We start from the raw sequence: 24,571 nt of genomic DNA on the forward strand, positions 1-24,571 counted from the left end.
TTGGGCTTAGTGCCCCTCTTCAGTCCTAAAAAATATTATAGTGAGCTGGAATTACTAATTAATAAAAACTTTGGGTAAAATGAGTAAGACTGTAGAAATAAAATTATTTCTGTTAAACTACAAATCTCCTTCTCAGCACCAGAAATTAGTAACAACCACTCTTCGACGTAAACGCGAAACGTGCATTCGAATGTATTTATGGCAAATTTGAAGTGATTTGAATGGCAATTCCAACGAAATTCGTATTACCTGAGGAAGAACTGATGTTTGAGGTTTGAAAACATTTGTAAAGACCTATTTTTTGGGTTAATTACGTGTGTGAAGAAGAGGGAATACACACCGGTAACAGGTTAGAAGAGTGGTTGTTATTTTTGTTAAACCATTTAAAACCATGGGCTAGTATAAGTAAAACTGTTAAAATAAATATAATTTTGTTAAAATGTATAAAAAGTTTTTGATTAAAAAGATAGTAAAACGTAAAAACTTTAAAACCAATTAAAACTGGTTTAAAAAATTTTTTAAACCAGTTTTAATTGGTTTTAAAGTGTAAACTATAGAAAGAAAAATAATTTTTATTTCTACAGTTTTATTCATTTTACCCAAAGTTTTTATTAATTAGTTATTCCAGCTGTCACTATAATATTTTTTAGAACTGAAGCCGAACACTAAACCCGAAATGCATATCCTGTTAAATAATAGAAAATAAACCTACTTTTTCCATCAAAATCTTTTGTTTAATACCTTACTTATAATTTTGATAAAATTTCGATAAAAATTCATAATTATCCTTTTCATTTTCCTGACTTTTCATCTGAGGTGAATGTTAAAATATCCATAAACTGGTATTAAAAAACTTTAAAACCATCACTTTATGTTATTTTCTTCATTTTTCTCATAAATGCATTTTGATCTTCCAACACTCATCAGTATGTTATTACATATTGTAGGACATAGTTTTGCAGCTGCTGCTTTACAAAATTTTTCCATGACATTCAAGTTCTTGTGTCTGTGTACAGTATAAGAATGTAGATAGCACAGACATGAGAACTTGAAAATCAATGTCATTTAATCAAACATAATTTGGAAGTTTGTTGGGATCTCCCAACAAACTTTCAAATTATGTTTGATTAAAATTAATTTTTCCCCAAAAATTTTGAAGATGTTAACAACAAACATTGATGGAAAGTTTCATCAAACCATTTCAATGATGGAAAAGAGATACCAAGCAGATCCAGTGGTGATGGAGACCTATTGCAGGTTTCTTATGAGACAGAGTAACCAGGAGTACTAAAGGAAATCAATATCCAAATGCAATTTAATGTAATGATAAGTTTATTAACACTTTTAAAACATTCACATATGTTTAAAGATTCTTAGCAGCGTACATGTCACAGTAGAGTTTTTGCAAGTCAGCTTGTAGAACAGTTGTTTTTGGTGCAAGCAATGTGGGATTGAAACATGGTCTGAATCCACACAAAATGTAGATTTCCATCCTGATATATCTGTTTATGTTCAGAATGGTGTAAATAAAAAAACAACAAAACCATGTAAGAATGATCTTCAAAGATAACTGCGCTACATCAATATACTATTTTGCATGTATTTCATTATACAAAGATGCATCCATATCTTTTGACTCTTGTGTGATAGGAAAATTTGAAGGTGATTCTTGAAATTGGAAGAGTTTTTCTATAGAAATCACCTGTTTTAATTTTATGGGTATTAAAAAAAGTTTTTTTTTATTAATATTATAATTAAGTCATTAATTTTGAATTTAGTTCAGTTTTAATACATAAGACTGTGTCTGGATTGCAAGTAATCAATCCTAAAAAAATGAAAAATTTTTATTTTTAAACAGGAAGCATGTTAAGAATGAAATTACATGATGCATGATTCAGAAATCTGGAATGGTATGGAAAATTCTTTTTGGAATAACATTGAGAAGTTAAAAACCTTTAGAAAGATCAAAGACTTCATTTATAATACTTATTTTGGCTCATATTAGTAGAGCTGTTCTCCCTAGTATAGGGAAAGTTTTTAGGAATATGTTCTAGCCATACAGATTTGATTTTTCTGTTAAGTCGGAAAGATAGTTGAACATTACATGTAGGCTTAGTAAAATTTTGAGTGAAATATAAATCACATCCATGAGATTATTTATTACTTTCTTCTATATATGTTGATCTAATAAAGTTCTATGTTTCCAAATGTGATATCACTCCTTTCCTAACTCCTCTTTGAGGTTAGTTGTTTAATTGTTTCTGAAGTCAATATTCAAAGTATTAAGAACAGTTCTTATATCAAGAATGTAGACAAGGTAAATAAAAATTTGGTATAGTTTTTCTTTATTAATTGTGTACATTTGAATCAAATTTTACATACTGTACTGTATATTTACTCTGCTAATACAGTATATCTAAGCCAGTGGTCCCCAACCCTATGCCCGCGGGCACCATAGCGCCCGCCGATCGTTTTACGTGTGCCCGCCGCTGTGCGACCACGATAAAAATAAAGATATTTCGGTTTTCAATAAAATGCTATGTAAAAGTTTTTTCGTTTTTAATGATTAACCACTCAAAAGTAGAAATGGCGTCCAACACAGATAAAAGCACAAAGCGAAATGCGACCGATCTCTTTTTCCCCTCCGCCAAATCTTCACCAACCAAATTCCCATACCTGAAATGAAATAAACCAGTCCGTTCTGAATATCATAAAATCAAAGTACAGATCACGACTTACAGATGAACACCTTGACGATTGCTTACGAGCAGGAATATCATCATACTCTCCTAATTACGAAGCAATGGCCAATGAAATGCAATGCCAAAAATCACATTTACTTTCAGATGTATATTTTTTATAAAGAATTTTTATACTCTGTAGATTTTGTATGCATTGTTTAGTAATTACTTGTTTTGTAAAAATTATTGTTAAATTATTGTGTATGTTTTATTACATTTTTGGAATTAAATGTTTTCTGTACATTATGTGTATGTATGTTTTATTAACTATGTCCAAGTATAAATTCACCTCGAAAAAATAAATGGTGCCCGCCGTCCGCCCGGTATCCTAGAATGTGCTCTTAGGTACAAAAAGGTTGGGAACCCCTGATCTAAGCTATCAAAAGACAATTTCAAAACTGAAAAATTTGTCTTTGCTTTAAACTAAGTCTGAGTTCATAGATATAATAATTCAATTATATGTACTGTACATATATAGTAAAAGTCTGTTAATATATATTTTATATATCTAATTTTAAGAACTAAAGTGTTGTTAAACTTCAAAACTCTACATGTATATACCCAAATATTACTACAATACTCCCAAACCTAAAATCCGGTTAGAAGAACAAAAACATTTAATGAAGAACAAACATTTTTAATGTTTACAAAGGCCATCCTCAGGTTCTATTGGTAAAATGCAAATTGAACAAAAAACAGAAATTTAAATAATGTTCATTGTATATGAACATCATATGCACAGGAATGCAGTAATAAGTTATAAAATAAAAACAATTACAAAAGAATACAACATATACAAAAAGGTTAAATGCTTATAAGTAACAAAAGGCCAGAGTCCTTCATATGTGAAAGGCTTCTATTTCAGATCCTGCATAACCTTGCATCTTTGCATTTGTCAAAGTGTACAAGAAAGGCACATAAATGAGACCCATGGTGGATAAGACTCCCTCCCCTACCATTCACATCAAGAGGATTCTCAACCGTCTTATCTCTAATCACCTCCAAACTTCCCTTTTTGTTGTTAACTATACTCCGAAATGTTACTACAGATTGTACATTCTTACTCTGGGATCACAGGTTCTTTACAGTGTTTGACTTCCAGTCTATGTATCCATCGATCAGGATTTGAACCATGCTTTTGTGAGCTAAGAGACTTTCTTTTTGCAAACATTGAGCATTCTCACAAGTACCATTCGTCTATCTTGGAGTTATCGCACTTAACTTGTCATTCTTCACTCTACTTTTGAAGGCACTGTTTATCTCCAATCTAGGGGAATACCAATCAGGCATCCCATCTAAGACACATTATGTGAACTGGTAGTAAGACAACTGGAACAGAGCATGCTACTGTCCATAGAGAACAACATCTTACTGTATTCCCGGTATGTCGATGACATTTTGATTATTTGGTTTTGTGAACCACCCTTCCACAATTTCCTAGATGCCATCAATAACAACCCTTACGGTCTAACCCTATGTCTGGAGCAAAGTGGTGATCAACAAGTCCATTTTTTGGATCTCACCATCACTTTGAGTAATGGCTTTCTCACTAAAGATGTTTTTCATAAGACTATGTACAATTTGTTCTTCATGCCACCATGCTCATAAGATCCTCTAATGTACAAGTCGACTGCCTTCAAGGCCTTGGTCCGCAGAGCATTTACCCACTGTTCTAACACAATTCTTAGACAAGGGGAGCTGCACTTTGGCAATTTGGTAAATGGCCAAAGTGCTACATTTTACTACATTTATTTATTTACTTTAAAAATTTTTTTTTTCAGTTTTCATTATTTTACCCAAAAGTTTTATACACAGTAATTAGTTATTCCAGTTGTCAGTATAATAATTTTTAGATAATTATATTTTTTAGGAAAACTTTTGTATGCGTATGTTAAATATAATTTAATACATTCTGTAATTTCTTACATAATTTTTTGCCTATATATTTAATAAACTAGGTCTGAAGAGGAAAATTAAGCCCAAAATGCATATCGTTTCTAAACTACAGAAAATAAACCTACTTTTTCCATCAAAAAGAGGGTTCCTGTGTGATTTGTTCTCAACAGCAACTTTGAGCTAATTGTGAAAGAAATATAACTAATTGAAAGAACAGTAAGCAATCAAGTACCAATTTTTGATTAAAGCTAAGTGATTTGCCAAATTATTAGGCTATAATTATGCTAAGTTAATAATTAGATACAAATCAATTTGTCTATAGCATCTCACTTTAATCAAAAATTGGGTTTTTTGATGGAGGAGGATCATATACACTTAAAGTCATTCCCAGTTGACACCACGAATAACCTATGTAGTTCTACCTAAATTAATAGTTCCAGAAGATAAAATTGGAAGGTGGTCTGGGTAGTGCAACTGGCAATGCATCTGCACAGTAAGCAGAAATTGCAGGTGCTAACTAGAACTCTCCCAAATGTCACCTGAAATCATAGTCTTGTCTTGAAGACATTATCCTAGCTGACATTTGTATAAGTTTTAAATTCTAAATTTTCAGCCTTTGATTATAAATAATAAAGGCTTTTAATAGAAAGATAAATTCAGCTTCATAGAATTTTTTTAATTTCATTAATAAGAATATTTAAAATTTTTATTACACATCCGTTTACTATTTTCAAATTTATTTCATCAAGTCAAATCTTGAATACAAACCAAATAATGTAATGTAATCAGATAATATGTTCTACAAATAAATCTATATCATTGAAATCATTAAGTTTGACTATAAAATTCCAAATAATTAATAATTTCATTTCATATTATTTAGTGTTATTTTTATATATATACAGTCAAACTTGGTTATAATGAACACAGATATAACAAGTTCATGGTTATAAGATGATCTTTATGGCATTTTGCCATAATTTTAAATTTATGCATATTTTCATACATTTTCTCATGATTATAATGAGCAAACTTCTGATAACTAAGCAAACACACATTCTTAACTGTTCAAGTAGTAAGAAATGCAATATCGAATTCTTGGAAGAGATAAAATGTAAAGTTTTATTACTTAGTTTTATGACCACTGGATAATTAGTTTTATGACCTGCATTAATTATAGGTCTATTTATCACTTAACTTTCTTTTTGGAGACCGCCCCCCTCTTTCTTGACTAACTTCCAGCTCTACTCTGCCAATGTAGTACCTAATCATTGCTACAATTGTAAAATTACTATATACTCTAGTTAGAAACGAACCCTTCTATGAAGAAGATGTCTCTAGGTTTACAAAAAAGTATAAATTATTTGCAAGTTAGAATGTGGTGCTGAAAACATCTAAGTGTGTAGAAAGCTTTGTCATCTTCAACAGTATTGAAATTATCGAAAAATAAAGCAATTATCAATTTTAAGATTTGTAGATAAAAAGACTAACTGAAATCAGGCATATCATTAATTAGTATTATCTTTAATTACAAAAAAATAAATTGTTAAATATTAATTATATTGTAGTTTATATAATTATTAATAAAAGTACAGTATACTGTAATTACATATACAGTATGTTTTTTTGAATCAACTTACTTAGAATTAAAGATTAAAAGATAGATTTCACTAATTATCAGTGGCATAGCTATAAATTTTGCCACCTGCAGAGAACCCTTATGTATTTATACCTGAAGCAGCCACCCACTCTCCCCTAGTTACATCACTTCTTTTCACAGATATAATAAGAAAATCTTGCCAGTCCCCTAATGCTCATTATAACTGAGTTTGACTGTATACAAAATATTTAAATTAACTGTAAATGAAACAAAATTTTTTAAAATTTCAAAATAAATTAAAAGTTTATAATTATTCCTTACCTCTTCTTTTCTCATCAATTCAACAGAAGGTGTTAGATCTATAATCATAACTAAAAGGTCACCTCCTTCTAAAAAATATTTTTTTTAAATTTAATTTTTATGTATATATTATTTTAATTGAAAATTTAAATTTAAAAAACATCAAGAATGTTTTCTTTGTGTTAAACATGCATATATGTACACATACAAGCAAGCACACACAATCACAATACAGCATCATCATCTCGTAGAATAAATTTACATTATAACTTAAAGAATCTGGTTAGACATTTAAAAAAAAAAAATTTTACTTATTTATAACTTTTCAGCTGAATATTGATTCTAAAACAATGGCATCATATTGATATTTTTATAAATTACTGTATTGGATGATTGTAATTAAAGTATTCCTATTCAACACTAGCTAGAAACATATTTAAGAGTCCAAATGCAACAAAATTTGGGATGTAGCATTTCAGAGCATGCAAAAGCCATTTCTATAAAAAAAAAATTTAGTACCAAAACTGACTGCTATGTTGCTTGCAGCACTAAAAGTGTCAAATATTTTATTTGTACAAAAACACTAAGCAATGCAGGTCAAACATTCTGAAGATGTAAAACTTGATGATGATGAACAGTGCATTCAACAGTTGACCATAACTGATCCTTAATGATGCTTCTTACAAGAAATGTAATATGGTTTATCAACACTGCCAAATTTGCAATATGCCCTTACTAAAACAAACTTTTTCAGTGTGTCTACAACCAAAAAACATGTGAATAAAAATCCATCTTGCATGAAAAAAGGTTGACTCAATACAATGTCACTGTAGTAATCAGAGTATGCCAATAGTGTTGAACATCTCTTGGCATCTTTGGGCCATTACAGAGTATGTCACAGATTCACTGGAGCTGGTTTCTTTAAAGAATGGTCCAAGGATGTGGCTGTAATTGTAGCTTTAGTAATGACTATACATACCAAACTAACTTTAGAGAGTGCAGTAGAATCTGCAGGAAAATGTGAGGGTTTTCCATGGCCCAAAAGCATCAGTTACAGATGTTCATTGTTCCAATGAAGTGAAAATATGCCTTGTCACTCCACAAGATCTTTCATGACCATGATATATGCTCATGACATAAATTTAAAGCAATCATCATTCAGGTTTTTCCAACAGTGGTACTGATGGTAGCAACTGTTAATGGTGGCTAAGTTTACATGATAACAATACATCAACTTTCTGATTACTTTCTACATCATGCCATAGGACAAACCCATTTGCTGTGACACTACATATGCATTACTGGAGCATGCAACATTATTCATTAACTGTTCAACAACAGCTTTGATAGCATCTTCAATAACTTGTGAAACAATGGATTTGTGCCCTTGACTAGATTGAACACCCAAATCACAGTTTCCACAAATAGTGATCATTTTAGAAATTCTCAAAATGCAGCCACTGCATAGTTGTTCTATGAAAAAAGCTTTACAAAAAATGTGTGTTAAAGCACAATGTGGCCACTGTAACTGATAATGACATTCAACAGTTGTGGTCACTTTTATACTCAGACTTTGCAACACATGCTTATGCAAAAGAAAGTGCTTTTTTGTTGCTTGCAGTGTCAAAGTGCTGTAGCGTTAAATTTTGGTACTAATTTTTTAAGGAAATGTCTTCTGCCTGGCCTGAAATGTCACCATACAGATTTTGTTGTATTTAGAATGCTAAATCTCTAAGGCATTAAATAGGGTTATTTTAATTATGATCATCTTATACAGGGTGTTTCTGAAATATGTGTAGTTAAAAAAAATAACAATAATAGCGAGGTTGAGGCCGAAGTTTTAAACGTGAAAACGTGTACATCGGACGTTCAGTGCTGCTTTCCTGTAAGCCTAGAAGTTTGACAATGGCATTTGGAAAGTCAGTGGAATCATGTTCAACATTCCAAACACCATTGTCAAACTTCTAGGCTTACAGGAAAGCAGCACCAAACGTCCGATGTACACATTTTCACATTTAAAACTTTGGCCTCAACCTCGCTAATAATAATAATAAATGGAGAGGTTGTAGAGAGATTAATTTTGAGTTGAAAACACTAGTTCCATTTTTTGATTTGAAGCATTCTTTTCGAGTTATAACCCATCAAAAAATTGTGACATTTCCTGTTTAGTAAAAATGACATTGATATATGAAAATATCTGTTGATAATTGCATGCTAATTTGATATCCTTTGTTTATTATCTCCAATATTAATTTATTACTTAAATTTTGACTCTCTTTTTGTTTTTCTGTAACAACACAGACTATAATGGATGTAGGGAAAAATAAAGGATGTATTATTTGTTAGTAAGCTATCAATGCTTTAACAGACATTACTGAACAAGGTAAAAGGGTCTAAAAAACAGTCAAAATTTAAGTAATAAATTAATATTGCAGATAATAAACAATTAACATCAATTATCAACAGATATTTTCATATGTCAGATTTCTGGTAAACAGGAGATGATAATTTTTAATGGGGTATAACTCAAAAAAAACACTTCAAATCAAAAAATGGCAGAGTTTTAATTCAAAATTCATCTCTCTACAATCCCTCCATTTTTTTATACACAATTTCTGAAACATCTTGTATATTCATATTATTCATAAAATTTAAAAAATATATATATATTATTTACATATAACTTTCTTAATGGAATGAAAAGATGCTACAGTAAGATTAAAAAAATTTGATATTTGTTTTCAATTCCTCACAAGCATTTTAGTAATATGTATTTTTTATTATTTGACTTTCAACAGTTTTGCATTTGTAATACTAGAGGAAGAAGAGGAGGATCTCAATTATCCTTTATATGACAAAATCCACAAATAAAACATTCATGACTATTTCACTATTCATAAATTTATTCACTGTTATATTGATAATGGTGAAAACAAATTACAATATATTTTACCAGTTCAACCTAATTTTTATTTTAATTTAAAAATAATTGTATGATTGCTTTTAGAGATGACACACCTCTTAATATATTATAGATTTAGTCTTCAGCTTTAAAATCTTTATAATTAGAAAACAAAATAACTTCTGTACATATTCAATTATAATACTGTTAAACATATATTAAAATAGAATTTATTTTATTATTTTATCATTGATATCTCTATTAAAATTTCTATAAAAATACAGTTTAAATTTTAATTTTACAAGTCTCAACTCAATAGACCATTCTAAGTATTTCAAATTTTAATCTTCATGAAAATTATTTCTGTATCTCTTATGTACTGTACATATTTCTTAATAGGAACTCAAAAATATCTAGTAATCCTGTTTTATTTCATTTTTAAAATGTTTTGAAACTAATTCTAAATTTTTAATAGTACCAATAACTTGATATTTATTGATCAAACAATGAAATAGCTTAAAACTCCAGCAATCACAACATTTCATGACACTAATATTTTTGTCTTATTGAAAGACCTTCTTCAGGAACTCATTGCAACCAGTAAAAAGAAAAAAAAAATTTTAGATACAAAAAAACAAGGCCAAAAGAACAAAAGAGAAGAAGGAAAGCAAGGCAAACTTTCTTCTCTCTCTCTTTTTAAGTATATTTCAACTTGTAATAGCTATAAACAATTCTGACAAATTCAAAGGATGACTGCATCTTTCTGAAAAACTCTTCCTTTCTTCCATTTATCATCATCATTTAACTCTATGCTCTGAAAACTCTTTTAGTTTGTAGCTAGAGCCTAAATTGTTTTTATTCATCAGACTACAAGAGGAACTTGTATAGAAAAACCAGTCAAACAACTTTTCCATCAGCCAATTTCACTTTGAATGGATACAGCCATTTTTGGCTGATTTCATGTGTCAAGAGTTAAAGCAAAGTTGAGCAATGTACAACCTGTAATTACAGATTTACAATGTAAGAAGTCCAACAGCATATTTCAAAATACTCTAAAATCAACCTATCTGGTGACATATTTCCAATGACCAAAATCATGCATAACAGAAGAGCATATATACACTTATTGACAAAAAAGTTACACATCCAGATAGAATTGCACAATTACCACAAAATTTGCCTTACTGCTATCTTAGATATATAAATGATTTTAGTTGTTGTTCAATAGTGTGCCAAGTAAAGCCACCAGACTGCCTTAAAATTGTTACTCCAGTATCATATTAAAAGCTGAAGAGCTTTTACTATGTTTAGGATTTTCAGTATACCTGTTGTTTGTTGACTTTTGAAAGTAAGGCATACCTGTATGATACAGCCTACAGAATATTTATTCCCCATTTAGAGACAGGTAAAAGTCCCATTACAGAACATTCATTTTTCATACCCTCTGCAGACAATTAGCACAGCAAATTTGTATGCACAGGGACTATTACACATCCTGCCAATGGCATCCCAAAATCAATGTTTTGTTTGCAATGATGCTCTGACATAGAAGCATGAATTGCTGTGGACTGGTAGCATATAGTCATTAACAACAAATCCTGATTCTGTTTGGGAACAGAACACTTCAGTATGGAAAACCATTGGTGAGAACTTAAATTGTGCTTTCACTGTTGAGTATCAGACTGTTCCTACTATTGGTACCTGGTTTGAGGAACTATCCTACATGAGAGTTGGTCACATCTAATATTAGTGTGAAAGACATTGATGCCACAACAATATGTTTAGGAAATCCTGCACCCTCACGTGTTTGTCTTTCATGGCAGGGATAAAAACTGCCATCATCCAGAAAAGTAGTGCTTCGCTGAATACATCTAGAGTTTCTCAGGAATGACTCATCAACTCATCTTCCATGACTTTTCTCATCTCCACATCTGTTCCTATCATCTCTGTGAGACACTAGCTTTATCCATCTACAAATGTAAGTCACAGAATAGCATACGTTGCTTGTATGCCTCCTATGCCCAACCATATCACTGCATGTATCCAAAGAAAAAGTACCATAAGATATTAAGATTCCTTTAAATTGTACCATTATACCACAGAAAATTGTTCCTTTACTTTCATATTAAAATCACTTATAGTCATTGCATTCACACCAATAAAGTTACACTAGCAAACAGACAACCAGCAGTATCCACAAGATAAAGTGATGGCATTATCTGACAAGCTACACGTTCCTTCATAAACTACGTACACAGACGGCCGGATGGCCGAGCAGTCAAGGTAGCAGCTTACCGCTCTGGGGGACCCGGAATGAAATCCAGACAGGTCAAAAAAGCCCCAGGAATTTTTTGGGGGCATCCATCCATTCAGATACCAGGCCCGTCCCTCACCACCCAACACCATAATACTTTAAAATGTTCCATTTGTGATAAAAATTTTCAATGCCTCAAATGAAAATGACATTTTTAACTTGGTGTTACAGTAAAGCTGTCTTTCATTTGTTAAATTCAATTGATACACAACGAAGAATTTTGTTTACTAACAAACTAAATTTTGTCGACATTATAGAAATATCTAAATTAATTATGTTTATTTAATTCTATAATTAATCTTAAAATTAATTTGTTTTACTATAAAAAAATTATTCTAATGGCATTTAATATTAATAACGTACTCGAGACTAACTGTCATTATATTTATTACCTTCTGCCATATTTAAATTATTCTTTTAATTAGAGAAATGATTAAAAATATCACGCAGTTCAAATTTCCAGCTCCGGTCCACCATCACCAATGTACGACAATACCCATAATGCTTTGCCGTCGCTATCAGGAGCTGGCAACATTTCAATTATACAGAACAAATCGATTGAAATCGACGTCGGGGGATGCGAGAAGAGCGATGAGAAGAATGCACGTTTTATAAATTATAGTAGAAGTCCGGAATTTGTATTCATTTCCGAAAGATTGATGATGAAGCGAATGATTTAATTAATATTTTTCTCTCAAAAGTTATTATATAAGAAAAATAAAAGGAAGTTCGATTAATTGCGTTTCTCATTGAGATACGACTAGAGAATTGTAATATTAATTTAATAGTCGAGCATAATTTTTATCTCTGTAAAAACGTATTTATGAAGTATGTGTATTTTTTTAAGTACACAATTTACTAATAGAAAGCTTTCTCATTGTGCTTATACTGTTGTGAAAGTGTTATTAAATATGTAGTGTTGGGGTCACAGGAGAGAAGATGGAGTAAAATTTCCCTGATCCGGACACCATCCCACAATTTGTTTTATTTATTTATTTATTTATTTTTACACGCTAATTAACGGTAAAAGGATGGTGCTGAAAATTAGTCCGAAGCGGATAATAAATACATAGAAAATTGGGATTTTACTTATTATTTACTTAATAGCGAGGTCGAGGCCGAAGTTTTAAACGCGAAAACGTGTACGTCGGACGTTCAGCGCCGCTTTCCTGTAAGCCTAGAAGTTTGACAATGGTGTTTGGAAAGTCAGTGGAATCATGCTTGCGGCGCTGAACGTCCGACGTACACATTTTCGCGTTTAAAACTTCGGCCTCAACCTCGCTAATATTTTACGGTGGCGTTTCTCGACGCCACTGTGCAGCGTTATTATCGTTACTAAATAAAAACAATAAAAAAGAAAAATTATCACAAGTGTATAATTTTTATACCTTCATTTAAAATATAAATTTTCGCAAGATTTTTTTCTTTTATTCTATTTTATTCAAAATCAATATAGCTCATTCCGATGTTCAGTAGCTTAATAAATAGTTTTGCGTGTGAGCTATTTATTATTTGTAATATTGTATCTAGTCTTTACTAAATTTGAATGAAAATGATAAAACAGTCGATTATTATTGTAAGTTATATAGTTCGTGCGCTATTTAACTTATAAGTTATTTCCGTAATTCGATGCGACTAGCGTTCACTAAAACTCTAGTCGCATCGAATTACGGTATCTAAGTGCAGCCATATTTAATTAATGTAGCTTATATTTAGCGTAGTTTAAATTTTTATGGTTTAACATAAGTTCGTTCTAAAAAATTAAATTTATCCCAATTTCATCTTTGAAATGACATAATTTCCATTGTATTTGTATAAAATAATAAAATTGAAACTAATAATAACGCAACTACATCTGTATGATAATTAAACATCTAAGTTGTTTTACAGATGTTAAATCTAAAACAAATTAGGTTAAAGAAAATTTAATTCGTATTTAAATATGCCGAGTTAAAAAAGTGACTTTGCAGCATTACAAATTTTCTATTTTTAACTGTAAAAATGTATGTGAATTATATATATATATATATTTTTTAAGGCGTAACTTCTAATTGATCGAGAGTTTACGACTGAATAAAAACAAATTATGGCATTTTCGGGTAAGTAAATTTTAAAATAATTAAATTAGATCGTGTTTTCGATAATAATAAACAAAATTTTCGGATCGATAAATTTTAAGAAACTTTTTATCTACGAAATTAAATTTACATCTAAGCGACGAAAAAATATATAATTAAATTATGTTTGAGATAATATATTGTAATTTATTGCTTCTAAACCGGAAAAGAGTAATTTATGAATAAATGATAGTTTCGATTTACAGTTTTCTTTCAAATATTACCAAGTTTCAAATTCAAAAGATAATCAAATTAATTGCTACAAATATTAGTAATAGCTTTTTAAAAATTCTCTCAAAAATCATGCAGTTAATATCAAATTTAATATATATACATTTAAAAAAAACAAGTATATTATTTAAGCAGAAACAGTTTTATTACTTTAGTTACTATGAAAAATTATGTTTAATTGTATAAAAATTGAATAGAATAAATAGAATATCAATTTCAAAGATTGAATAATTTAACATTGAAAATTTAATATCTTAAATTTTAATAAATAACCTACTGTATGGACATTAAGAAGGTCTTTTTCTCAAGCCCACTGTAGTTCGACCAGACTCACAATAGAGCGTCTAGGTGGCGAAAGACGGGGCCCGACATATCTGAGACAGACCATCCATGAAAAACTTTTGGAATTGTCCATCCAAATTAGATTCCGGATTTCCCAGAGTGGTGAGCTTTTTTTTTTTTTTTTGTAACTCTTTCCACCCGTGTGGGCACTAAGAGGGCCTCTTATAGCAAGCCCATTATGGGTTCGGCCAGGCCCACAATGGGGCGGACGGGTGGTGAGGGACGGGGACCGACATATCCGGACGGACCACCCCCCGAAAAATTCCTGGGGATTTCTCGACCCGTCCGGATTCGATCCCGGGTCCCCCAGTGGTGAGCTGACGTTCTTTTCATATAATTCGCTTCCGTAGCACGAACCAGTTGTAAATAGCAGTAAGAAATTGAATTGTCGATCTACCTATTACTAATCAAGCAGGTTGCCGCTCCGGATGGCCGAGACATTTATGCTGTCAGTGTGCCGCTCTGCAGACCCGGAGACTGGGATCGAATCCGGGCAGAGAATTTCAGAAATTTTTCGTGGGTGATTTTTTCGGATATTCTAGACTGTCCTTCACCATTCCGCAGGACTATTGTGATCTTGGACAAACCTGTGATGGGTTTAGGGGAAAAATGTCCTCTTCCTGCTCTTAGGGCAGAAAGAGTCAAAAATAAAAAAGAAATGAATCTCATTTTCGAATAATAAGGCATAAAATGCTAGGGTATTCTTAAAGGATCAATAATGTATCTGAATATTAAAATACAGTATAATACCAGTAGACCTACAAAGTAAATTGAAATATGATTAGGAATCTGAAAAATAAATAAATGTTTTTACGCACATCTTATGAAATAAGTGAAGAAGTAACCTTAATGATCATCCCTAACTAGAGCGAAAGAGGGAAGTTGGGGATTTTTTTCTGGGACCTAAAAAAACCCAGAGGCGATCGCAGACATATAAAGGGGCCATAAACTATAAAAAAGGGCATCGCACGTACAGTACAATATGCAAGAAGATATCCGTGTATATATACACAAGTAAGTATCCCTTGATTAACGTTCTTAATTAATTCCTCAATGCTACCGCGTATAATCAAAATCACGTTAATCAAACATTCGCGTTTTTCATGAACTATAGAGGGCGCTGAATTTTTACAAAATGGCTACTTTATCTGGGTCGCTTGTAACTAGTAATGTAAAATTAATCATATATTACTGCCCGATATAATGATATATGCTGCTTATAGCTGTTTATCGAGAAATTTTATAGTAGCAGAACAATTATTGCTAGCGGGATACGTCATTATGTGGTATCGAAGCAAGTGAGCGAGATCGTTCTATACATATTTGTGCCCTTTGTGTTAAAAACATCAGCTTTGACATTGATACTTGTAAATCTGGACTATCAGGTCCAGATTTACAAGTAAAAAGCTATGTAAATTGTTGCTTAGGCTTCGACTTTCAAGGAGTCTCAAACATTTGTACAAACAAAAAAAATTAAAGTCGAATTTTGTAATAAACATTTTTTTGCGAACCAACAAAACATACTTTACTTTTTATTTTGTGTAGTATTTCGTTAATTTTTTTTCTAAAAGTTAACGTAAGGTCTTTTTTTTAAAAAAATGATAAAACCAATTTTAAAAAAGATTTTTAAAGGACTGGGTATAAAAATTTAATTAAATTCAGTTATAAAACAGAAGACTAGTGAAACCTCATATCTTTTTCTTCTAATAACCGTATTGAATCAGAGAGATAGTCCGATTTAATTTTTTTCTTTTTATGATTGACTTCTAAAATTGTGAAGGGTTGGTAAGGGAACTTACATGTAGCTTAAGGCTTCGAAATGCTTAAATCCGACCCTGTGTCCCACACAAAATAACTGGCATTTTAACTTTAAGAAAATATCTTTTAAAATTGACAGCATAACTTGTTCGTGTAAAGTTGGACAATCGGGAAACTGCCAATTCTTAAGTCTAATTCACTCTTTCACAATTCGGAGAAGCTCATAAATATAACCGATTAATTTCCGAATAATCATCTATTTTTCATGTGGGAATAGACGAAAACTTATATTAGGCTCCCGTAAATCTTTGAAATTGCAATTTGGAACGCAACAAAAAGCTTTGCTTTTTCTATTGTTATTCATATTTACTGCTGATAATACACAAGAATTAATCAAACGACCCAGATAGAATAGTTTTGTTTTTAAACACCAGAGGGCGAGCATCCGGTGAAAAATGCGAATAGCGGTACCTCGATACTCCACCGAATAATCATGACCCGCTAGAACAAAGTCTCTGTTAATAAAAAAATATGTTTATTTTTATTTTGTCATCAATAAAACAGTTTTTGTGATAAAAATGGGTAACTAATCTATATTTATAAATGAGAATGTTTGTTTGTTTGTTCGCTATACAATTCTAGGCCGTTTGATCAATTGCTACGAAGCTCGGCAGTTCTTATAACATAGCACTAACTTACATAACGTCGTACATATCACCCCAAAATATTTATTGGATTTTTATATATTAATTTTTTCTCTAAGTTGGATGTGCGAATTTACATGTAGCGCCATCTATTGGCAAAAATGTTTTAAATATTAAACTAAATATAATTTATACAAAAAAGGTTACAATTTAAAATATATATATATATATATATATATATATATAATATTTACTTAATTACTGCGAGAATGCTATAGCGCGAAATAGATTCGCTATATTATTACTTTGATGAGTAGCAAATAGCACTCACCTGCATGGAGTCAAAACTGATAAAGGTCTTGGGTTCGCGGGCTGCTCATATGGAGTTTCCGGGTTTTCTTCAAGTTATTAACACCTAGATAGGAGCCAGTTTTCCATAAAACTCCTGTAAGGCATCCCCTCGGCAGATGGCCCATGTGTCGCGTAGAGGTAACCATATAAACCAAACTAATTGTAGTAATTTTTCTATAAACTCGCTGTTTACGAGAAAAAACTTCCCACGTAGTTATAGGCATTCTGGTAATTTTCTTATAATTGATTTTACTACATATATTTTTGAAATTTACGATTAAAAACCCCGAGTGTAAAATGACGGCCGGATGGCCGAGCGGTAAAGGTGGCAGCCTACCGCTCTGGGGGACCCGGGATCGAATCCGAACGGGTCGAATAATCCCCAGGAATTTTTCGGGGGGTGGTCCGTTCGGATATGTCGGGCCCCGTCCCTCACCACCCGGTCGCCCCATTGTGGGCCTGGCCGAACCCATAATGGGCCTACTAAAAGAGGCCCTCTTAGTGCCCACAGGGCGGAAAGAGTTAAAAAAAAAAAAAAAAAAAAAAAAAAAAAAGGGTGCCACTAACATTACTACGAGTGTACTTTATAAAGCCGGGCGAAGCCGGGCGTAACAAGCTGGTTTAAAAATAACATGAGACCTTAGAGCTCTCTTGGAGATTAAGAAAAGGGCAGCCAGACAACAAAGAGGATGGGCACGTGCCCCAATGTAAGGGCACCCCTGTTCCTACCTCTGTAAAATTAGTTATTTTTACTAACAAAAAATAAAATCCTTAATACTGCTTTTTATTAATAAAAAGATTCTATGTATTTTATTTGTTTAAAAAAAAAGGAAAAAAAAAACGACTTCAAGGGCTTGCTGTACCTACGGGTCCCATATTAGCTCTGGATGGTTCTGTACCTAACACTATAGTATTTACAATAAACGAAACGAAAAGATCCACAAAGTGCTTAATATTTTTCATTAAATATTCCAACATTAAACACCTCTTCGGAATATTTTCGGTATTTTTTAGTTTATTTCCTTTTATGAATCATTTTCTCTGATTTAATTTATATTTTGATGGTAATCAATTACTTTAACGTTAGACTTCCTTTCGCATTAAATAATTTGTTTTTATAAATAACGATTACGTAAAAAAACTGTAGAAGAAATTGGATTTCAAATCAATTTGCTTAAAATAGCTTAGGAACTAATTTTTAAAAATACTAAAATTATATTCAAGAAGTCAATAAAAATATGTTATTAATTTATGAATAGTAAATAAATATCTATAATAATAGAAGTTAAAGGAAGCATTTTTATATATGATTTTAGTTAAGAAAAATCATTCGATTTATGTAAAATATTACAGAGTAAGTTATTAAAAAAAATTCACTACAGTTCAACAAATACTAAATGTATTTGTTGAACTGTAGTTATTTTAAAGAAAATTACTACAAACATTATGAATGTAAGCCTTTGTATACAGGGAGTTAAAAATTAAATAAAATTAAAATTAAACAGTATATTGTATATAACAAATTTATTTGTACTGTACAGTACTTATTGTATTTACTCATTTATTCTTCATCGAAAAATCTAAGGTTATAGCCTTGCAAATGAATTATATTTGAGTATTTTAGAACTTAACCAACTTTTTCTCCAGTCATAGTAACTCATATCTGAGTTACGTAATTTATGGACATCCCCAAATAGATATTACGTTAAATTTTTTGAAATCTTAAGAAGCAAATAATTATACATAGAATTATAACTCAGTTTAAAGCATTCCTGTATAGTTCGTTTCATTACATCGCCGTATATCATTCTAATTTAAACATATTTTTAAAAACTTACGATAATTAGAAACAATTTAAAACAGAAAATATTATATCGTTCTTCTGCAGAAGTAATCTCATTTTAAACTTTGAAGACATGGATTTTTGTTTGTAACGTTCCAAATATAGCAAACTGACGCACGAGTACTATAATATAAAGTCTCCGTGTCTCCACTGGGAAAATCCGGTTTCGATTTACAACAATTTGAAATCAAGAACAACATTCTGTATTAATGAATTAAACTTTTGTAACTATTCTGTTTAATTAACCAGAATAAAGATTACAATAAATTCAGCGTGACAATAACAATGAATGACTTGTATGAATGAATAATTATAGGTTTAATCGCAAAATTTATTTTCTATTCTTAATCAATGTATAATGTCATTATAATAACCGGAAAAAAACAAGATTTTCCAGTTATTATAATGATAAGTTTTTATAGAGGTAAATTTCATTCAGTTCACGAAGGTATTAAATTTTTACAATTACTGTTAAATTTTACGGCATTTAACACAAATAATTGATAATTTTATTCATTTTTATTTCATTAATGACTTATTAACTATATAAATATATTTAAATAAATTAGAAATTTTTGTATTATAAGAATCTAAAACTACATTTTTGATATTTTAGAAAATAATTTTTTATAGCAACTTTACTGCTTAACGAGTTTTAATTTAATTAAAGTTCAATTTTGATAGATTTTTAAATATTTAACTCCTTCAAACAAAGCTTTATTGAACTTATTAGAGATACATTATATTATTTTCTAAATAATAAACAAATTCATTATTTAAAAGAGCTTTAAAGCATCATAAAAATAACACAAAAGGATTAGAAAATAAATAAAGAAAATTGAATCAAGAGATGAGAGTACATTTGTATGATTCATCCTCTTCAAATATACATATTTCGACTATTTTTTTGTGTGTATTATGATTCACAAAAAAGTTCGAAAGTTATAAAAGTCGTTTATTGTTTTCTGATAGCAATAATTGATTTATCAGTTTAATAATTTATAAAATTACATAATATAGGCTATATTCGGAATAGCAAATTTTCTGATTAACATTTCGGATCTTAAAATAAAATTTAAAAATATATTACTTTTCTTCATATTACTAATGCATTACTTTCATTGAATATATTAATATTTTATATTTCTAAAATGTAAAACGATACATTAGCTTAATAATAAAATATTTTTGAAATTAAAAGAAATAATTAATATAAAATATTAAACAAATGTTGAAATATTGATTAAAAAATAAATATAAAAATAAATGTATTACTATTTAAATTTTGAAAATAATTTTGATACTTTTAATATAAATTTGTTCTTCTTTTAAGAATGTTAAGATTATATTATATTTTTTCGTTTTGTATTTATTATATATTTTATATTATTATTGTTGTTATTATTATTTATTTTTTTTAATGAATAAGATGTTTCTAATATAATTTAAAAACATATTATTTATTCATTATTTTTATTATTAGGAGGTAGAGCCTACTCAAATACTGAAACGTATAGTCTGAAGGAAGGGAGGAGGGGGTGAGAAAGAAGATGAAAATATTCTAGTAGAGTACTGAGCAAATAGGATTAATCAGGGAAAAACTTAAGAGTGTAGTGAACGGTGAAACAATTCTTTGGTAGTATTTTCTATGGAAGATAGAAGACAGTAAAACCTATAATATGGTTTTATTGTTTTCTATCGCGTATTATAAAATAGCCTAAATCCCGGTATAAAGGCTTCTCGTATTAAAAATAAAAGTAAAAATTAAGAAATTAATCATTAAAAGCATGATTAATTTAGTAATTTAAAAATTCACTATTTTAAATTAATTGTTTTTATTCTCGGAATTAAAATAAATTTTTAAAAAAAGTATTATTATTTTTATTGGTTTTTATTTTTAAAAATTTAAATATATAAATTTGAAATATTTGATTGAAGATGGAAAAGTCTATTATAATTATATTCAAAATATGATTATGAAATATTTTCTATATCATCTATTGATAAATATTATCACTTTATCACGAATACGTGTCAATGGATAATTATTATAAACACTTATATAATGATATTTTATCAGTTTCTTCTATTAGACTGTTCGTTTATTCGTTAGAAAATCTTCTAAAACTCTTGTTGATTTGTAATCCAACATAATTATTTGTAGTTTTAAGTTATTCAGTTAATACAACGCTTTTACAGAGTTACTAACAAATTAATAGTAATACAATTAATAAGTTTAGTGTTGTGCTGACACAGAAAGCGTAGAAATAAAACAAACAACATTTCTTGTTACACAACTTTTTTGTCTTCTTGCTTTATTACCTACGGCAACGCATGCGCCTTATCGTCACCTACCTGTTACAGGTGCGTTTACCTGTGACTAGCGTGAAGGATAGAAAGTTTATACGATGTCTTTCAGAAAGAATTTAAATAAAATGAAAACTCAAACGCTGCAAAAGCAACATTATAATCAGAAAAGGGATATTTCAGTCAATTCGAATAAATCCATTTTCCCTCCGTATACTCTTCGTGTGTTAATGGTGTTAACGTTAGCGAATCGACTTTGTCTCTCCATCAGTCCCACTTCTTGGTGGATTTTACATCCCGATGAAGTTTTCCAATCGATTGAAGGTAACTTTTTAAAATTTTATATAAATATAATGTTTAATCTCTATAATAATACGATTGATAACAGATGTCATATAAATGATAAAATTATCACTTAATAAGTAAATTGTAAATGATATAATTTTTGTCATTTTTATAATCTAGGAGATAAATTTTGATGACTCACAATGAATCATACTTCAGTCTTCTTTAATGTACAAATGTCTGCTTTCTAGAGGAAATGCTGTTAAAAATAGAGTTTAGAGATAGAAGCTTAGATCTTGTACTTTTTATAGAATTATAGTTATATGATTCGTGTTTAATTTATAGTTTATTTACAGTTGCACATTCCGAAGTATATAATTATGGATTTCGTCCGTACGAATATCTCCCCTCTAAAATTCCAGACTCCGTTAGTGAAAAACAGCACATGAAACTAAGTATGCACAGTATGAGAAGCTGGCTTCATCCTCGATTTTATATCATTTTATTTTACTTTAAGGAATGTTTTTCGATTAAAACTAATCCATTTGTGGTAAATATTTAATTATCATTGTTTTAAAGAAGTTTTAATAATACAGTAAAATATTTAATGTATTTCTTTTTTCTTTCAGTTTGCTAAAATGTGTCACGCATTCCTTGCTGGATTTTTGCCTTTAAGCATCTACAAATTTCTGACAAGTATTCAGTTTCCAGATGATATTGCTATAATATCCTCGATTTTGGTAGCTTTTTCGGAACAACTGGTTCAAATAGGGACTCATACTCTTATTCATAGCTTATGCTCTCCGTTGCTTTTTTACTTTTTGAGTGATTTCTTTCGAATTACAGATATGCAAAAAGATAACGAAGAAACGAAACAAAAGATATCTTTCCATTTGTTTTTTATCAGTTTCTGTTTTGGTCTTTTGATATATCTTAGACCAGATTATATTCTTATAATATCACTCCTGATTTTAACTTTTCGAGGAAAGATAATTCTGCAAAATATTCAACTAATAATAGCAATTATCATGGGAGTGTCTGCGGGAATTTTTACAGGAGGGTTTGACGATTATTTTAGTTACGGACTATGGTTTGTTTCACCCTGGCAGTGGATTAGGTTTCAGATGTATTTTGCAGGGAATCTTTTCGGTAGAATGAATATGTCGTTCTATATCAAAGAAACGATTTTTTCTAACTATCCAAATACTATTTTAGCATCGATGACGTTATTAATATTTGGGAGTTTTTTATTTGTAAATTACAGCAAAGTATATCGCGAGTATATGATAAAAATGACAAAATTAGGCTTAGTAGTCATTTTACTATTAGTATTTTACTCTTTTCAGCCTCACAAGGAACTACGCTTTATACACGACGTCATTGTTCTCTTCCTCTGCATTTCGTCTGTGACTGTGTACGTATTATACTGTTTCATTCGACATCTGGCATCGGAAAATGCTCTTTATACGGACTTCCTTCTTTTCGCTGAAATTATTTTGTATGTTATCGACGCTTTTATGTTTCGAAATACAATAGTTCATACAGAATCCAGTATGGTTAACATGAGCTTGGATTTTGTTAGCAAACAAAGTGATGTTACTGGCTTATTACTGGATTATTCCATATACAAAACGGGGGGATATACGATATTACATAAGGACGTTCCTATTTTTGCCAAGACTCACTACGAATTTAGAGAATGGAGCATCGATAGCAGACAGAATTTTAGCAGCAAAAATTATTTTGGAGTAGAAAAAAATATCAGTCTCTGTCTTATGGATAAAGTTACTAATTTTGTTTCGGTGGAAAATAGCCCTCTAGTCTTAAAATCTATATTATCTTCTCCTATTTATAATTATGTCATTATTACAGAAGCTAGAAAATTTTTAAAGAAAGGTTTTCGCGACGTTTTTACAATCGGAAACGTCACCGTTTATAAAAGGGAAAAAACAAAATATGCTAAAGAATTTCTTAAAAATTTTGCCGATAAGATCAGTATTGGAAGTAATTCTACTCTACTTCAATATGAAGCAAGCTGGTTAATGACTTTAGACCTCCCTAATCTGGCAATAGATAGGTTACAGAGAGCTCTTCAGATAGATCCTCAATGCGTAAGGTGTTGGCAATTGCTCTATGTTATTTTAGATAAAACAAATCCAGAAAAAGCTAAAGAAATACCTAATCGATGTTATAGTTTAATTAATAAAGAAATTTGTGATACGCCAACTGAAAAAATCATACTTCATCCAGAATATCAATTAAAATTTCCAACGTGACATTTGTAAACTTATTAATATTGATGTAACAGTAAAATGATAAAATAATTTCTAAACGAGAAATATATTTTGAGAAATATTAAATTCTTGAAATTTTAAGAGAGAATTTTTACATTGTTGATAATAACTAACTTCTTCTGTTTTAAATTAGACTATATTAAAATACAAACATACTTTATTCTAATTTATCTATTATAGTATGATAAATATACATTAAAATACGTTAATACCTGTTTTAAAGGTAAACATTTACATTTTCTATAGCCTATATTGTTTAAATATGAATAATGTATTATAATTGTAAATATGTACTGTTCGTTTAGTAAGAGATTAAAATTTGCTTGTCAAATTTCTGTCAGCAAAATAACTTATTAATATTGTATAATCTCATTGTATAATTTTTTAAATAATTTTTAATAAAATAATTTATATATTGTTAAATTTTGTATCATTTAATTTTCTTAAAAATGAATCTGATGTACATCTATCTTGTAATTGTTTTTTTAATAAAAAATTAAAAATCCACAAATTATTTTTATATTAAAATATAAAAAATATCTTCAAATAATTGCATTTATAAACAGGTTTGTGTATGTGAAATGAATATATTTATTACAATATTTAAATAAGTACTTTACGAAAGGAAATTTTGCTGAGTTTCAAA

General features: G+C 29.9%; 2 protein-coding genes across 3 annotated transcripts in view; one reads left to right on the plus strand and one right to left on the minus strand.

Moving 5' to 3' along the window:
• Tfb4 (transcription factor B4) overlaps positions 1-12,283 on the minus strand; it is a 49,256-nt gene extending 36,973 nt beyond the window's left edge. The window contains exons 1-2 of the mRNA XM_067267992.1: positions 12,146-12,283; positions 6,559-6,626 (exon numbers count right to left, since the gene is read on the minus strand). Of these exons, the coding sequence (XP_067124093.1) occupies positions 6,559-6,626; positions 12,146-12,155 (78 nt within the window). The 5' untranslated portion in view covers positions 12,156-12,283. The remainder of the gene's footprint in view (positions 1-6,558; positions 6,627-12,145) is intronic.
• Positions 12,284-21,374: 9,091 nt separating this feature from the next.
• Positions 21,375-24,068, plus strand: LOC136973150 (uncharacterized). 2 transcript variants are annotated; one of them, XM_067267856.1, is made up of 4 exons: positions 21,570-21,670; positions 21,812-21,929; positions 21,988-22,181; positions 22,261-24,068. In XM_067267856.1, exons 3-4 carry the CDS (start codon positions 22,077-22,079, stop codon positions 23,905-23,907), a joined length of 1,752 nt encoding a protein of 583 aa, XP_067123957.1. In that variant the 5' UTR covers positions 21,570-21,670; positions 21,812-21,929; positions 21,988-22,076; the 3' UTR covers positions 23,908-24,068. The 2 variants fall into 2 exon arrangements, with proteins under 2 accessions (XP_067123950.1, XP_067123957.1); XM_067267849.1 differs by lacking the exon at positions 21,812-21,929 and having other exon boundaries at positions 21,375-21,670; positions 22,261-24,067.
• Positions 24,069-24,571: the final 503 nt, after the last annotated feature.

This window comes from Centruroides vittatus, unplaced genomic scaffold (genome assembly GCF_030686945.1).
Source record: "Centruroides vittatus isolate TY-2023 unplaced genomic scaffold, ASM3068694v2 contig_1074, whole genome shotgun sequence".
NCBI classification, from domain to species: domain Eukaryota; kingdom Metazoa; phylum Arthropoda; class Arachnida; order Scorpiones; family Buthidae; genus Centruroides; species Centruroides vittatus.